The 18,888-nt window shown below is 37.7% G+C and overlaps 1 protein-coding gene across 1 annotated transcript in view; it reads left to right on the top strand.

Moving 5' to 3' along the window:
• PGBD5 (piggyBac transposable element derived 5) overlaps nucleotides 1-18,888 on the top strand; it is a 166,672-nt gene that overhangs the window by 128,082 nt on the left and 19,702 nt on the right. Inside the window, exon 4 of the mRNA XM_056816139.1 lies at nucleotides 18,389-18,569. Within this exon, the coding sequence (XP_056672117.1) occupies nucleotides 18,389-18,569 (181 nt within the window). The remainder of the gene's footprint in view (nucleotides 1-18,388; nucleotides 18,570-18,888) is intronic.

Genomic DNA, 18,888 nt, shown 5'->3' with positions numbered 1-18,888 from the left:
ATTCTCCTCAATATCAGTTGCCAGTACCAGTTATTATTTTCCCAGTATAACAAGAACCAAAGTACATAAATACTTCCCCTGAAATGGGGCTACTTTATGTTCTGTTCTCTCAGTTCCTAGGGAGAGTGGGCTCAAATATAAAAGATTTACTAATAAAAAATTTGTTCCAGCAAAATGTTAATTCCTGATATTACACAACCCTCGATTACAACATATGATTATCAAGTTAATCCACTGTTGGGTTGGGCTCTCCTTAGAATTATCTCCTTTCTGGATGCAGTCAGTATGGCCATGGCAATCTTTTTCCTATCATGGAGCTTTTGCTTGCTCCTCCATCTTTTCAAAACTCACAAGGTAGAAGTTAGGTCTGCTCTGGTGGGGGAGCACTTAAACTTTTAATGCCCCCCAAGTATTTTTTAAGAATATAAATTGAATTACTAGCAGAAGTTCCTCACTGAGATCTCCCCAAATCAATAAAATTTCAAATCCATTTTTAAAAAGTATTTTACTGTTTTTGGTAGTGGAAAAGCCTTGTTTTGATTTCTGATTAATAAAATTTGATAGCACTTCTCTTTAAGGAAGAGGAAGGATAAATGAAGGATAAAGGCAGAGATTAAAATGGCCAAAACATCTGCATGTACCCCACTCAGAGGATTACAAAAGCTCTTTCTTGCTCACTATCAGGAATAAGAATGATCTGGTTTCTCCTCTGGACTTTTTTGCATGAACTCTTAGTTCCACTTTAGAAGCCAATTAAAAGACTTAAAATGGTATGAAATAGTTATAGAACACCTGTACTGTACATGCTCAGAATGAGAGTTGGGGGTGACCCTCATCATTCATTTCCAGAATTAGTCTTTCCAAACCTCCCACCCAGGTTAGTATCAGGCAGAAACTCCTAAATGTATTCTGATGACTGCTGGCCACACTCCACATTACAGTCATAAGCCAAATAGTTAACAGTACAAGAATCAGTGTAACGTTATCAATAAAAAGAGGAAGCAATGGCGTAGTGGTTGGAATGCTAGATTTGGAGTCAACATGAAGCTGGCTTCGAATTCCTTTTTTTTTTTTCAGGTTTCCATTGACCAATCAATTCTTCTGTAGAAATAAGCACCTATATATTTAGCTTTTAGAGTACTTGAGCCCATCTGTCATAATGCAGCTTTTAGTTCTGGCAGCTTTCTTTTTTTCTCTTGCAGTTTGACCTGAGATTTCTGGCTTTGCTGCTCTTGTGCTGGAAACATGCTTGGGTGATTTTGATGGGGTGGGAGGGATATGGGTGAAGAAACAAACTTTGGAGAGCCTGAATTGCTGATTTTAGTGCTGCTGTTGACCCCCTTGAATGCTTACTGTTCCTAGAGCTCTTGGTTTTTATTATGTATCAGTATTCAGTATTATTGTACTTGGTCATGACCAATTTGAAGCAATGGGGTATTGGGATCTCCATCCTCATGAGAGTTAAAAACACCTCTTTGTCCACAATTATATGTCAGGAGACAGCTGGGTGTCTTAGCGGATTGAAAGCCAGGCCCAGAGACAGAAGGTTCTGGCTTCGAATTTGGTTTCAGATACTTCCTAGCTATGTGACCCTGGCCAAGTCACTTAACTTCCACTGCCTAGCCCTTAACACTCTTCTGTCTTGGAACCAATACACAGTATTGATTATAATATGAAAAGTAAGAGTTTCATGGTTTTTTAATCATATTTTATCAGAGCTTAAATATGCATTTGTATATGCCATTATATATATGTGTATATTTGTATATATGTATAAATATACAGATTCCAGCTCTGATAATACATATATATATATATATTCACATATATATATGAAATTATATAAAATTATTTTTAATTGCCCAAACATACATGGAAAAGGTTTTTTTAACCTCACCTTCCATCTTAGAATCAGTACTGTGTATTGGTTTCAAGGCAGAAGAGTGGTAAGGGCTAAGCAAAGGGGGTTAAGTGACTTGTCCAGGGTCACACAGCTGGGAAGTGTCTGAGGCCATATTTGAACCCAGAACCTCCTGTCTCTATGCATGACTCTCAATCCACTAAGGCGCCTAGCTACCCACCATTGCAAGGAATATTGTCTGTTGTTCAAAGGAGTCACATTGGAAGGTTATATACTTAATCCAATGGCTCTGCTATTACTCAAATCCTTTCTGAAGCAAATCTATTGAAATTGCTTCCTGATATTGTAGCAGAGACTTTTTAATATCCTTAATGGCAACTGATCTTTGTCCACCAAGGGTGGATTTGATTTTTTGAAAGAACTTGGAGCCATGTCAGTGGCTGTGATCTGTCCCAATTAATCCTTTGTGTCTCCCCGTTGCCATTTTCCTCCTAGCTCCTGTGTCTAAAACCACTGTGACTTCAGTTCACTTCCAGATTCCCTAGGAAGAACATGCAACCCTTTGATTAAAACCCTTTCTCTCCTGTGATGCTGAGACATGCTGTTTGCTTACCTCTTTGTAATAGGCTGGCTGGAACCTGGAAACATGCCAGTGTTCAGAATAAATACATCCTGAGACAGCAGCAGGATTATCTAGCACAGTGGTCTCCAAGCCTTTTTGATCACAACCCTTATCAGTAATCATATCTATGTATGTATGTGTATATCTCATGCACCTCCAGCATGTGTGTATTTACATGTTTATATATTAAAATATTATAATATTTAATTATATGATAATATAAATAATAATTATATGCATTTTAAAACTTACACAAATATAAATTAAAAAGAATGAAATAAAGGTTGGATTATATTTGATTCTATAGTCAATAGGGAGCCACTAAAATTTATTAAGTAGGAGAGAGACACAGTTAGACACACAACTTAGGAAAATCACTTGGGTTGCCTCAACTACTCCACTTCCTCACCTCTATCTCTTGGTTTCTCTGGCTTCCTTTAAGACCCACTACCACCCATTTGGCTTCTAGCATCTTCCCCTTTGAGATCACCTTCTATTCTTTATAGGCTTGGTATGTTTCTAGTTATTTACTCTCTCCCATTAGACTACAAGTTCCCCAAAGATAGGGACAAAACAGTCCTTTTCTTTCTATACACGGTACTCAGCATGTTGCCTGATATGTATTAAGAATATATGTTTATTCATGGAAGAAAAACAACTGCTTGGTCTCATGGGTTGATGGGGATCTTATTGGGGATGTAGACTATAAATGACCACCCTAGTGCAAATATTAATACTATGGAAATAGGTCTTGATCAATGACACATGTAAAATCCAATGGAATTGCACATCAGCTATGGGGGAGGGGGTGGGGCTGGGGAGGGAAAGAACATGAATCTTGTAACCATGGGGGGAAAAAACATTCTAAATTAATTTATTAAATAAAAATTTTCAAATTTTAAAAAATTTTAAAAATTAAAAAAAGAACATATGTTTATTGATTGAGAGACATGAAGCAGAAAAACCAGTGGAGAGGCTATTTCAGCAGTCTAGGAGAGTGATGATAAGGTCCTGAAGTTAACATCTGATTGAACATGACACTGTTGGGGTTAGGGGGGATTCTATATGCCTGGGGTGAGGGGGAATGAGGAGTTTAGGATAGTAAGAAAGTTGTGAGCCTAAGTGACTGGAAAGATAGTAGTGTCCTTCACAAAAATGTTATTTTTGTTCTTCAACTGTCTCTTGGCAAAGATACTGGAATGGTCTCCCATTTTCCTCTTCATTTTATATATGAGGAAATGGAGACCAACAGGGTTAAGTGACTTGTCTAGAGTCAGGCTGAGGCCAGATTTGAACTCAGGAAGATGAGTTTTCCTGACTCCAAGCCTGACACTCTGTCCACTGCTCCAGCTAGTTTTCCTTAACAGTAATAAAGAAATTCATAAAGACGGATGAGTTTTGAAGAAAAGAAAATGTAATGAGATCTCCAGTATAGTTCATAACCAAACTATACCTGCTCATCCTGTGGTTCTTACTCTGTCCCACTAAAAAAACAAAAAAGTGGGATCAAAGATCTTATCATCCATGACCTAAAGTGCAGAGCCCAATAATACCACAACCATGAGGTGATGGGGAGGTAGAGTGGGACCAGTTTGGAGGCAGCCTTGGGTGGAGAATTTTATATCTCTGCAGGTCATGGGTAGATTATATTGTCCTGAGGTGGTACGAAATAGCATGGAGGTAGGAGGTGGGAAGAGGGATCTGTGTTGAAAAATCATGAGTGAAGCTTGTGAAGAAGTTGTTGGAAAGAAGTCCATGACTGGTTATTGTTAGGAAGAAACCCATCTTGCTATTTCCTGATTAAATTCTCACATACCCTTTGAAACCATATCACAGTCTTCCACTTTGGAGACCACAGACCTACCATCCAACTGAAAACAAGTATGAGATGCCCTTCATATCCTGAGGATCACTGATTATTTCATGCTAATGCACTCTTCTCCTAAGAGGGAGAATTTGCCCAAAGTCCCTGGCATCCCTGAGAAAGCACTTTACAATATGTATATTTCAGCATATTTGAGTGAATCAGGGATAGCTGAGGGAATCAATTAACAAGGTTTGCAGCTGCCAGAAATTCCAAAGCTGCCTGGGTCATTCCCACTAGGGAAGTTTTTGCTATCAGTTGGCTTCTCTAAACTTGAGTTGATGTTGGTTTGTTTCCCAGAAACCAGATATTCACAACATCACTTCTCTGGTGAATCTTAATTGATTGGGGCTAATTAGACTTCTAAGTTTAATGGTCTGAGAGTACTGTGGTGAATTTAGCCTTTGTCCCTTCCCTAGAAGCCAATTGATAATCATCCCAGAATCATAGACTTTTAGCAGGGGAAGAGATCTTAGAAATAATCTATTTATATGCTTGTAGTAAGACAGACCTAAGGTGGGAAAAAGCTCAGAGATCTTCTAGTCTATTTAGGCAGCTAAGCAGGGGTTGTGCTGGATAGAGTGCTGGACTTGGAGCCAAAAAGATCTGATTTCAAATCCTGTTTCAGATGTTGACAAGCTATGTGCAAGGTGCTCTCTCAAGGTGCTCTCTAAATGTGGGCAGTTAGCATTATAGCCCAAGGTCCCCCAGCTAGCTCTTTAATGAGAGTGATTGAATCCCAAACCATTATTCCAAGGCCATTCATTGCCTTTTGTTTTCATCAGCATAAATAAGTTTGCATTTTAAAATGTCTTTGCTCAGTGTTTATTGTCTGAGAGTACTGTGCTTCTCTGGGTTATTGGAACAGGAGATTCCAAGCCGTATCTCCCAGAATCTTAGGGCTCCCCAGAAGTTTGCTTGGGCCCTGGGAGGGATTTCATAAGTGAAGCTGAGCTTTCTGTTTTTATGAAGTTTAACCGAATTTCTCCATTTTCAAATTTTGTAGGAGGCTGTCATTTCTGAGTCAGCTTTTCTTCTCTGATATCCAAATTGCAGTCTTTCCCTTACCCACTGCAGCCTGCGCCCATGCACATCCATAGACACCCCCAGCTGCTGCCTCCTACAAGCCAAAAATGTTCTACACTTGTTGTACTGGAACCCAGGAAAGAAACTTAACAAAAAGAGCAAATTTCATCTTCTCACTCAGGATACTTCTCTCTTCAGTCTCTCTCCATTGGTTCTTTCTCACCTGGCTGCAGACATGCTCAGTTTATCCCAATCCAACAAAAAGCCTTTTTGATACTTTCAATTTTTCATCTACTATCTTATTGCTCCTTTTTGAATTAAAATCTTCTAAATTAATATTTTACACACACACACACACACACACACACACATGCACGTGCAAAACCACTGAGTACTTCCAAAGATCTATGATTTCATCCATATAGGTACTCCCTGCATATACATATGTGACACAATAACTCATTACATATATTATATATATGCATATATAAATGTGTGTATATGGATAAAGCACTTAGTGGTCAAATGTCCATTGATAAGAATCCCTGAGATTGCCAAGGCTGGTCCCAGACAGTAGGCACAGAGCTAGTAGCCAGGCCTGAATCAAGGTCATTCACAGCCAGGGCCATCCCCAGTTGTCCTGATTTTTGTCTTGCTATTATACTTCCATGAGGGAGAAAGTGCTTGCTTTGGGGTGGCTGGACAAAGGGGTGGGAAATGCAAAAAATGGGGAACAGAGCAGCTCCCTGAGTGCCAGCTCTGCATCGGTGCCACATCTTAGCCAACACTGATAGTCTATAAGACCTCTTGTTTACCTCCATGCCACAGTGAGTGATTAGAGTCATAAGAAAATAAGAAAGATGGAGAAATGGAAAGAAGTGCAATATGATTTGGCAATAAAAATAGAGTGAATGAGGAAAGAGGAAGAATCCAAAATGGCTCTAAGGTTTTGTGCCTGGGTAATTGGGATGACTTCATATGAAATAGGTTAATTGGGAGGAAGTACAGATTTTGGAGAGAAGAATTCCATTTGGATCACATTGAGTTTGAGATGTCGGTGGAATGTTTATGCAGAAATGTCTTTCAGGATTGGGATTCAAGAGAAAGATTAAAACTAAATAAATAGGGTTGAGTCATCAATGTAAAAGTGGTAACTGAATCCATGGGAGCAGGTAAAATGAACAAAAGGATATTATAGAAACAAAGGGAAGAGGTCCTGGGACACAACCCCTGAGGAGACCCATACTTAGAGAATGAGAGGACAATAAAACCAGCAAAAGAAATGAAGGAAGGAATGGGGCAGGAAGTAAAGAAAAAAGAGAAAGCAGTGCAGAGACCACAGAAGAAAAAATCATTATAAGGATGGAGTGATTAATAGTGCCAAATGCTACTGAAAGTTCATGGGAGATGAGAACTCAGAAAAGGCTATTAGATTTCCAGATTACTAGAGCACTGGTGACCTTCAAGAAAAGTTTCAGGAGAGTGGTATGATCAGAATTCAGTTCACAAAGAATTGAAGTAGATAAATGGTGAGGATTTTTAAATTGTCCTTTCTAGGAATTTTAACACAAATAAGAGAACATAAGGGACATAAACCCATGGAAATGATCAGCCCTAGGGTAGTGAAGCAAAACCCCCAACTTTGTCTTTTGTTATTATTATGAGTTATTCAAACAATGCAGGCCTTAGCAAATCCAAATTTAGTTTCCATCCAATGGAAATCCAAGACTTTAATATCTTAACGTTGTGATAACATAAGGCTACAGGACTAGAGAAACCTGGACAACTTGGAGCTGATTATTAAACTTTAAGTGTGAACATTTATAACTCAGAAATCAACAAACAACACAAAGCCAAGGCTTGAATTATTGTTTGATTGTCTAGACTTGTGAAAGTGATAGGAAATATATAATTAATAAAAATTAAACTTAAAAATGTATTCAATATTTTTAGAGAGCCAGTTGTTAAACATTTAAAAGTTAATCTCTGTCTATGTGTCTCTGGGGGAAAATGAGATCCCAGAATTTGGGGGGTTAGGATTACCCCCCAGTCACTCCAAGTTCATTTCCTTTCCAAGGAAAAACGAAACCACAAGGTAGTAGTTGTGAGTCTTGGGATTGTATAGGGCCATGGTGGAGAAATGAAGATGAACCAGGAAAGGGTAAGAATTGTATTGATTGTTTATGGGCTACTCTAAATTCTTTCTATATTTTCTGCTTGTGGTGATAAATAAAGCTATGTAATAAAGTCTGTATCTGACATGCACTTTTAAAGTGGCTTACAAAGGGACTAGAGACCTTTTACATACATCTGTGAAAACCTAGACATGTGCTTGCTGTATACAAGCTATAGTCTAAGGTTCCCAGGGAGGGGGACACCAAAACAAAAAACAAAAAACCTCAGGAAAGTGAGCCAAAGAGATAAGACTCTCAGCTACTGCCAAGATTTTTTTTTCCTGGTCAAAGCCTTTATTGATTTAACTAGCAACAACCATTGCTAAGAATTTTGCTAAGTTTCTAACTACTTGTTGGTTTTAAAGGACCATTTAAAAAAAAACAAAAAGAAAGCAAGAAAACATCCCACACAACATAATGGAATTACATAGATTTTCCCAAAGGATGTGTCAGGCAGCTCCTGCATTCCATCAACAATGATGGATAATGAAAAGAAGGAGAGTAGGAGGCAGGAGTAAGTGAGGTCACTAGACATAGGGGAGATGGTGTGTTGCCAAGATTTTTGGCTGCTGCCAAGATTATGCCTGGTCAGTGTAAGTCCATCAGCTGTTTATCCTGTATATAGCTTATTTCTCTATATTTGCTTTTTGTCTCTCCCATTATACTATAAGCTCCACAAGAGCAGGGAATGTCTTTTACCTCCTTAGCATAGTGCTAAATGCCAAATGGCACACAGTAGGCACTTAATAAATGTTTATTAACTTACTACCTAATTGTTCTGAGCCACTGGTTATAATCTACCTAAGGAAATGGCAGGATCAAGGGAAGGCTATTGAAAAATATGTGTGCACATGTGGTGTGTGTGTGTGTGTGTGTGTGTGTGTGTGTGTGTGTGTGTGTGTGTGTAGATAGGTGAAACCTATTTTTAAACAGAGACAAAGGAGACAGTAGGTAAGGAGAGATTCGTTATCGGTATCCAGGAAAGTATGGAATTGGTGGTGCAAGTAGAAAAGTGAACCTTGGCAAGGAAGTACACCACCTCATTTCATGAGACTAAATGGAAAGGGAAAAGGGTATGTGAAGATATACAGAGTTTCTCATGTGTAGAGGAAGAGAATTCACCATAGAGAATCTCAGGCTTCTCAATAAAACAAGAGATGAGGTCATCTGCTGAAGGAATAAAGTAAAATTGGGAGTTCAGGAAGGAGCTTGAAAGAGACACTTTGAAGAGTATGATATGGAGTCAACTTGAAAGAATAAATAGATTGTCCTGCAATGATGAGGACCCATTTAATATTAGATAATGTCAATTTGTAGTGAATTTGGCCCTTATTATTTTGTGACTTCGTAGAAATGAGAGCAGAGAGAAGATATTAAGGGTGACCCAGGGTTGAACTTTTAGTGGAGTATGAAGAACCAAAAAGCAAGAAAATTAAAAATGGGAAATTGTACCTTTTCTTGTTAATACTCCCTAATTAATATTAGGTCTAAGACTGAAGGAATAAAAGTGACAAGAGTAATGTGCTGAGAGAATTGGGAGTGATGATAGGATAGGATTGTGTTGAGGATGAAGACAGATTGAGAAAGAGGGGTTGCAGCAAGAAAAGAAGAAGGGCAGGAGATTTTGAGAAGGGAATTCCAGAGTTCAACATCTTGGAAGTAATGAAGTCTAAGGTATGATGAAGGTGGAGGTCATAGGACTCGAGGAGGTTGATAAACTTAGAAAACTAGAGTGTTTCAAAAATCATCAACATTAATCACCAAAGATGAGTGTATAGGTTTCAATGGAGAGGAAGATGATGAGCTAAGAACTCTCTGAGAAGAGAGAGAGTGACTTGTAGTTCTATAGATGATCTTAAAAATTAGCAGTACATACTGATATAAAGAGATGGAGTAAACTTCAGAAGAGAAGTTGATGAATGGGAGGTGAGAGTGGGAAGGTCAATAAGTTTGGATTAAGCTACAGAGTATGCTGATTCCTCCTCTTGTCCCCTATGGGGAGCATGGTGAGTAGTGAGGGAGAGAGAGACAGTTAGTTCATACAACATTGGAGTATAAGAGATAAATCTTCAGGATCATAAATCTACATCTGAAAAGGATATTTAGAATCCATATAGTCTAACACTTTCTTTTACAGGTGAGAAAACTGAGACCATAAGAAGTTGTAACTTGGAAAAGAAACTTTGTAACTCTCCCATGGTCATACAAAACAATATGTAACAGAAGTAGGATTTGAACTCAGATCTCCAACTTCAGAGTCAGTGCTCTTTTTGCTGTAGCATGCAAACATGTAAGCATGTAGCCATACCCAATCCAGGTTGCCAGTGAGCTTAAGAAGATGAAAGGTACAGAATGAGTTTAGAAAAAGAAGAAAAATGAGGGGAGAAGAGCATATTAATAAAATATTTACTTTTAACAAGTAAAATTTTTAAATAAAAAATAAAACCTTATAACCATCTCTTACAGTGGAAAAGGAAGTTTTGCAAGTGGAAGAAATCTCAATCAGAAGACCTAAAGAGGATAGAAATGAGAGTATGAGGAGAAGGTGAAGATGAAAGGTTGCTTATCTAGGCAGAAGGTATTTTGAATCATAAAAATTAGTGTAGCATGAGATAAGAATTTGCTAGCTGGAGAGTCAGAGGAATATCAGGTACAGAGACAATTGTAGATTTAATTGGCTCCAAATTAGGTATTGACATGAGATTGTCTCTGCAGATCTCCTAGTCCATGTGGATGCTCCCTCATCTGCTTACTGAGGGGGAGGGGAGGATCAGTCCAAGGCTTTTGTCTATAATCTGTTATGCATGTTGCCCTATTATTGTGTGATTTTTATGCCATTAAATTTTGATCCTAGTATCATAAATGTTTGTTTAATATAAAGACTTTGTTACTGTAGCAACTCTGAAAAGCTCTGTGCTTTTTCTGGCTTTGATTAAATTCAGTGCCTTTTATAAGTTTTAAAATAACCTATGATAATTCAATATCAACAATTATTTATTAAATATCTGCCATGTGTTCAGCCCTTGTTTAGGGCTTAGAAGAAAGAACTTTTTAACCATCTAAATATATGATATTTGAATGGAATGCTCTAATTATCCTCAAAAAGAGAAAAGGTCATTATCTATCTCAGAGGGATTAGAGATTCCTTTGAAACAAGAGGGATGGACCCAGTGATCCTCTCCCCAGCCCTCAGACATTCACTCTTTTACTCTTTAAAAATAATAATAATGTTAGATTTGCTCCTAAAAATTGATGTTTTTCTTAATAGGCATTTAGAATCAATGGCTTTAAACACTTTTAATCAGACTAGCTAAATCAGGGAATGGAGTGGGATGAGCTCTCGTGCAGTTGTGAAATATGCCTGACTTTCTGTGCAAATGGAAAAGTTAGAAGTTAATAAATAGTAAATGAATTCATGGACTGCCCTATCTGGAAGCTCACTTGTCTCTTAATATTGATCCAGTGGCATTAACCCCTTCTCCCCAGAACTAGCCATTATATTCGAATTGGTTTGAATGCTTTTAAAGTCTTGGGGAACAAGGAAGGGAGAGAAGTTACTTTTGATATGACTTTCATCAATGCCTTTTGATTAGAGTTCTGGAGATTTGCACAAAGAGTTTATCATCTGAAACTTGGATTTCCCCATATTCCAATTACTTATCTAATTACTTTGATAAATGCTTAAAAGGCACCTAAGAGAGGAAGCAGTAGAATAGGGTAATTCTTTCATCTTTATTAATAAATCTGATGTTTACAGATAGCTTTAAGGATCACAGAGTGCTTTCCTCACAATTATTCAGTTGAGCAGGCAGTGCAAGTATAATTAGCCTCACTTTATAGATGGAGAATTGGAACTCAAGGAAGTAAATGGTTCCCCTATGACCAAATAGCTAATATTGGAGCCAGGTTCCAAACCCATTTCTCCTGACTCCAGGTCCCACTGCCATCTGCTGCCTCTCAGAGAAAGTTCCCATTGATTTAAATTAAATAAAGGTGATTTTACCATGTGGGGTCAGTTATTTAATATATTCAGGGAATTGGGGTATCATTCAGTAAATTACAATCAGTAGATTCTCTATAGAGAGCTCACCTTCATGTAACTCTCATGGAGGAATCATACTGTGGAAGAAGGTTGCCCTTTGTGATCAAGTACACAAATTTGGAAGGGTTGCACAGGGGCTGGTGAGAGGGAACATCCTTATAACCAGATAACTCAGATCTCAATTTTGGAAGGGACTTAAATCATGCATTTCAATTAATGCCTAAATCAAAATCTCCTGACACATGGTTCAACCTCATTTTGAACATCTCCCTTTAGAAAAGGGGAAACCATCTACCACCAAGGCAGTCCCGTCTATTTGGGAAATCACTAATTAGTAGGAAATTTTGCCTTGCACTGAGCCCACATTTTCTCCTCCAGAATTTCCCACCATTGCTCCTAGCTTTATCTTCAAGGGCAAAATAGAACAAATTATCTCCTTGGTGGTTTGGAAGGAATACAAAACTTGCAACAAAAGAGATCTTGGTTTGAATTCTGCCTCTGATATTCATTGTGAATGTGACAAGTCACTTAAGTTCTCTTAAGCCTTATTTTCTTCATGTGTAAAATGGAGATAATGATGGTTACAGTATCACAGGGGTGTTGTAAGATTCAAGTGAGATACAATATAAAGCATTTTGCAAACTTTAATGTGCTATAGAAATGTTAACTATAGAAAAGAGCTATTATGTTCCTCTAAGTCTTCTATTCTCCAGGCTAAACACCATTCCTTCCCTCCTTCCACTGATTCTTGTATGGTATGATTTTTCAGTCCCATCACCATTCTGGTCTTCCTCCACTAAATGCTATCCAAATTGTCAATGCTTTTCCTAAAGTGGCGCTCAGAAATTAACCCAAATTTCCAGATGTCTAAACAGACTATGGTACACTGGAGCTATGACAAATCTTATTCTGAATGAAGCCTAAAATATTTATTTTTTAGCTATTATGTCATACTATGTTATTTTTCAATTAATGTATTTATGCCTTTTACATGACAATTATTTCCCTATACACTGCCCTTCCCTTGTTGCAGAAAAAAAAAAGTCAAGCAAAACTAACACAGAAACTACACCTGGCAACATGTATCATATTCTACATCGTTAGTCATTTAACATCTAGAATTGTTTTAGTGATTGCTTTTATTCTGTGTTGTGTGTTCTTTTGAGTGAATTTTTAAAAATCAAATTATCATAGTCATATATATTCTCTGACTTCCTTTATTCAAGGACAGCTAGGTGGTGCCATGCATAGAAAGCCAGGCCTGGAGTAAGGAAAACCTAAGTTCAAATATGACCATAGACCTTTAATAGCTGTCCCTCTGGGCAAGTCATTTAACCCTGTTTGCCTCAGTTTTCTTATCCGTAAAATTAATTGAAGAAACAAAAGGCAAACCACTCCAGCATCTTTGCTAAGAAAACCTCAAATGGGGTCACAAACTAAATAACATCAGTTTATACAATTCTTTCCATGTTTTTCTATCATTTCTTGTGGAATAATAATATTCCATGTGGAATAAAATACAGAATGTTTTGTTCACTTGTTTCCTATTTGATGGGCACTTGCTTTTTTCCATTCTTGATTTTTGCTACCACAAAATAATTTCCATTAATATTTTTGTATATATGGGGATTTTCTTTTTTCCTACTTCTGGAGTTTCTGAGTCAAAAATATTAAAAATTTAATAACTTTTTGATCATTTCAAATTGTTTTTCAGAACATTTGAACTGATTCAAAAATTCAGTTGGAACTAGAAGGGAAGTGGCTTGATTGCTGGGCCTGGAGCCAGGAATCCTTGAATTAAAAATCTGACCAAAGATACTCATTAACTGTGTGACCCTGGGAAATCACTTAACTTCTATCTGTCTCAATTTCCTCAACAATAAAATGGGGATAATAACAGCATTTACTTACCTAGTAGGCTCTTGTGAGTACCAAATGAGATTACATTTTCTTAGCACAGTGTTTAGTAGATAGTAGGTGCTATATAAATGCTTATTCCCTTCCCCTTAATATCCAAGGTACTCCAATGGCCTTCAGGTGAATACAACCCCCCCCCCAAAAAAAAACTTACCCAGGAACAATATATATATACACTGAGAAACTCCTTTTGAACCTATGTCATTGCTAGGAAATTTAATGGAAAGAGAACTATTTGATTGCTAAATATATAATTAAAAGTTTCTCTATCTCTTCCTATTTATTTTCATAAGTAAATAGTACAGGGAGAGATAGTGAATGTTGCCTCAATTTAGGTTCAAGAATTGCTTGCAGTTTACATTAGGAAAAGTTGAATCAGAACAGAGCACTCAAATGCATCATTCCATATTTTCTTACTTCATATCTTTTATTCTTCTAAGGTCTGAGCAAATGTACACAGATTGATCATGATTTCATTTCCAATTTTTTTCTCTACCCCATCTCCCTTTTTTTCAAACATTTATCTGGAGTTAGGATGTTAGAATTTAGAGTCCAGGCCCTCATTTGATGATGATGATGAAGATGAGAACAATGAGGCCAGGAGAAGACAATGAGATTTGTCCTAGTTCATCCAATTGGAGAGTAGCAAAACTGGGATTTGATCCTAAGTATTCTGATTTTCAATTCAATGCTCATTCTAGGATCTCATACCTCCTTTTTCTCTTTACTTGCTAATTGAAAAACAAAACAACCTCTAAAGATTTTTAAAGGCATAATAATTGATAGAGTCTTGGAACTGGAATCAAGAAGACCCAAGTTTAGATTCAGTCTCAAATACTTACCTGCTGAATGACCCTCTTTAGATCACTTCAGTGACTAAGTTCAATTAAAATCAGTAACTAAATGAACCAATTTAGCCAATTGGTTTGGGGATGGATATGCTTTGTATACCTTGCTCTCGTGCTAGTCAGTTCTATTGTCTAAAACCATGAGAGTCCTGGCAGCTGAAGGACCCTACTGAACTCAATGCAAGATGCCTCTGTCCAGCAGTGACTTCTGCAGTATGCCAATTAATGCCAGTTATAGAAAAGCCTTGAAACTAGTACACATATTCTTAGGAAATAATACTGAGCCAGTTCAGCAGCTCAGTTCTTATCAGCCAACCTAGCTTGAGGTTTTTGATGGTGTAACAAACAAAATCTAATATAATCATTGCCTTTAATCTAACTCTTCCGGTACTTGGCACCACAAGTAAGTGTTACTGGCTTCCAGATCCATGGAGCTCATGAGTTAAGAGTTAGCATTTGATATAATAATTCCTCCTCTGCAATTTCCTCCAAGATGGTAGAAAGAGGACAAAACTTAAAACTTAGTCTTGAGTCTTAAGTCTTAAGAGATAATTAATTTTTGCCACTGACTTATTATATGATCTGTGACAAATTGTTATAGGATCATAGATCTACATCTGGAAGAAACTAGTCTAATTCTCATTTTACAGATGAAGAAACTGAATCTGAGAGAAATTATTTGTTCCAGGTCACACAGATAGCACATATCAGTGGTGGAATTTAAGATCATAGATAGAAGCCTATAGATAGAAAAGTATTCCTTTCCTTCTGCCCTTTGTCCCTCCCTCCTTCCCTCCTTCCTTTCTTCCTTCCCTCCCTCTCTCCTTCCTTCCTTCACTCCTTCCTTTCCTCCTTCCCTCCTTCCTTCCCTCCTTTGTTCCTTTCCTCCCTACCTCTCTCCTTCCCTCCCTCCCTTCTTCCCTCCTTCCTTTCTTCCTTCCCTCCTTCCTTTCTTCCCTCCCTCCCTCCTTCCTTTCCTACTTTCTTCCTTCTTTCCCTCCCCTTTTCCTTCCCTTCCTCCTTCTCTCCTTCATTTCTTCCTTCCTTTCCTCCCTCCTTCCTTTTCTCCTTCCCTCCCTCCTTCCTTCCTTCCTGCCTTCCTTCCCTCTTTCCTTCCTTTCTTCTTCCTTTCTTCCCTTCCTTCCTTCTTTCCCTCCCTCCCTCCCTTCTTCCTTCCTTCCCTTCCTTTCTTCCTTCCTTCCCTCCCTCCTTTCCTCTGTTCTTCCTTCCTTCTTTCCCTCACTCCCTCCTTCCTTCCTTCCTTCCTTCCTTCCTTCCTTCCTTCCTTCCTTCCTTCCTTCCTTCCTTCCTTCCTTCCTTCCTTCCTTCCTTTCCTCCATCTTCAGTAAAATGAAGGTAATGATTCAAATAGAAGATCATAGGATTTGGGAATGGGAGGAACTTTAAGAAATCTACTTATGTGACCCCCTTTGAGGGACCAACTTCACACAGCTATTCAGACCTACCTTGTGACTACTGTAAAGAAATATTTACTCTGACCACACTCAGCATATTATCCAATGACCAATTCATTATTACCAAATTATTGTAATCACAAATGTATTTTGTCTAAGAGTCAGGGACAGTTTCCTAGGACTCTTTCTATCTTAATTTTGTATTTACTTGGGATGGTGCCAGTCTTTGAAATGTTAATTTACCTTTCTCTTGTTTCAACCATTTTCTCCTTACTACCTTTTCAAACCTCAGGGTTCATGGCACCAAAGCTCATTTCCCCTGCCATGATGAACCTGAACCTTGGAAACAGTTTCACTGCAAAAGTATATAGAGATATAAGAACCATCTTAGTATGTCAGATGCATGGTCCATTCACTTGACATTCTATTAGCAATATAGAGAAATGAGAAATAACATGGGTGGACATGGATATCCTGTTTTATGGCTGCCTTTAAGGTTAAGCTCTTCTAGCCACCTTAGTCATTTATGGCTGTATCATTAATTTGTCCAAACCCTTTAAGAATCCATTTCTGTTTCCCCCCAGGACTATATTTTATAATGGATGTTATAAGTATGTTGTCCACTGTATGAAATAGTACCATACTTCTATTTCTCTTTAAATTATTTTATTTGAGTTTTAAAGTATGTCCCCTTCCCCAAATCTTAGTATTTCAGAATTATGTAAATGAGTCTCTAGCTCTAGTCTCTGTTTTATAGATTTCACTCTGAAATAACTAGGGGTGGGGGGATACCATGTTATTTAAGCCAGTATCAGAAGAGTAATCTGGTTTGGGGAAGGCCACCCAAGCTCAGGACAGGCAGAGCCAGACCCTGAAATGAGATACACACAGAGAACCCTATGTTATTTAGTTGTTTAATAAAATAGGGACAGGTTAGAAGGGATTTGGTATAACTTACTCTAATAATAACTAACTACACCTCCCCAGATCTATAAATCTCTTCACAGAGAATGCTTCTGAGTGTTTCTCTACTCTACTCCTATACTTTCTCTATAACCCCAAATTACTATACTCAGCTAAGCTAACACTAAACCCCTTTTTGATAATCTAAGGAAAGGGGTATGTGTGCAAGTCTAACAAGGCCTAATGATGGACCAAGACCCAAAGGTCTAGGCCATGTCTCACAATCAGCTGTCAGTTGTCACAAGAGCAGTACAGGAACTCAGCAGGTGTCAAATGACCAACAGGGTACAGGATAATCCAAAGGGCAGGTAGGATGCGAAGAACAAGTCAAATGCCACAGGGAAAAAGCTAATCTCCTCAGGTCCACCCAGAGAGAGAAAAGCCATAGCCCCCAGGTTCAACTGTCTCTTTCCAATAAATAACATCTGCTCTACCCCAGAATTCCAGAACTCTTCACTCTGCTGTCCTTCTACAAACACACACCTTACTTAACTTTTCCTATAACAACTCAGATCCCCTAATGAAAATTAGAATAGTACTTACCTTTCAGCGTTGTTTTGGGGATAAAACAAGATAATATTTGTAAAATGCTTTGCAAAATTTAAAATGATATAACATATAATAAATAAGTAAATATATAACATGATATATAAATAATTTATATAAAAATGCTATACTCTTATCCTTAAAAATGGTTTCCCATGGTCATACAATTACTGAGTAACTAAACTGGGATTCAAACCTAGGGATCACCTGATTTTAAGATAGATATTTGTTCCACTACAGCATTCCCCCTGTCTGGTATAGAGTCAAAATTCTAAGACTCATAAAGTCTAGAACAACTTTTTGCTGTTCTTCTAGAAGCTTGGCATTTCTACAATTAAATATGAGGAAATTAGATATTTCTGTACTGAAGGACCATGGAAATGAACTCTCCCATGGGAAACATGGCTTTTTTTTTTCTTCAGAAAAATAGAAGTACCCAATTTGCTATAATCAGTAATTTATAATTACTTCACCTCTTCCTCAAAACATCTCCAAATGTTATGCCTCAGTGATTCCACTTTCTGTGACTCCATTATCATTTATACTTGTATACCTCTATTAATTTCTCACCTTTGCACATATCTATTCATCTTGTGTAAGACTCTCATTTGATTTCATTACATTAGAGTGTAAAATTGTTAAACCTTAAATAGTGACAAGTAAATCTCTTGCACAGCATTTGTTTATATGAGAGGATCTTCCCTTATGACCTCAGCTATAAGTAATGCTAACTACACCCTGATTAAGCAGGAAATTACCATGATGTAGATTAATCCTTCAACTCTACCTTGACGTGTGTCTTTCTAAACTGAAGCAGCACATTCTGAATCGTGGACTTCCTGTGTTGAATGAGTGTGATGTCTACACTATCTTGAAGATCAGAGTTTTTTTTTTTTTTATCAAAAGCAGACCTCCATGAGATAGGCCAAGAGATGGTGAGAAAAGGAAGAACTTAAGCCTTAGGAATAATTTACCCAAGGTCATAATTCACTTGGTAGTAGATTCAGGGATCAGGAACCCAGTCTTCTTATTACCTAACCACTCTCTTAGGCTAAACTGTGATTCATTTAGCTTTATCTCTTTTTCTTTGTATGTTTCTTTCTCTTAAAGATTTATGTCCATCTGAAAGAAGGCAGTGGGGCAGATGGTCTCGATACTCTGAAGAATAAGCCCCAACTCCACAGCATGGTGGCCAAGAGTCTCTGTCGAAATGCAGCAGGCAAGAATTGCATCATCTTCACGGGGCCCAGCATCACCAGCCTGCCCCTGTTTGAAGAGTTTGAGAAACAAGGTTTGAGTTGGCATGATCTGTTCCTCATGTGGATTTTCCCTGAAAGTAGTTGCTTAGAAATTATTGAATGAAATCTCTGGGAAGATATATGGTCAGACATAGATATGGTCCTACATTGAAAACTTATAGTATCAGAGGCTACCTTGAGGACCCTGTCAATAAAACTCTGTTCAAGATTCTGGTGCTATTTCTTCATGTGTATGTTCTATTCTTAGTGAATTTGACCTCCAAATAATTAGCTTCTAAGAATAGTTGATCAGGGGCTCATAATTATTTTTTACAGTTATACTTCTTTAGTTAGTGCTTTGGGCAAATGTCC

This window comes from Monodelphis domestica, chromosome 2, assembly GCF_027887165.1.
Source record: "Monodelphis domestica isolate mMonDom1 chromosome 2, mMonDom1.pri, whole genome shotgun sequence".
Lineage (NCBI taxonomy): Eukaryota > Metazoa > Chordata > Mammalia > Didelphimorphia > Didelphidae > Monodelphis > Monodelphis domestica.
This window is presented reverse-complemented; position numbering and strand designations above follow the sequence as displayed.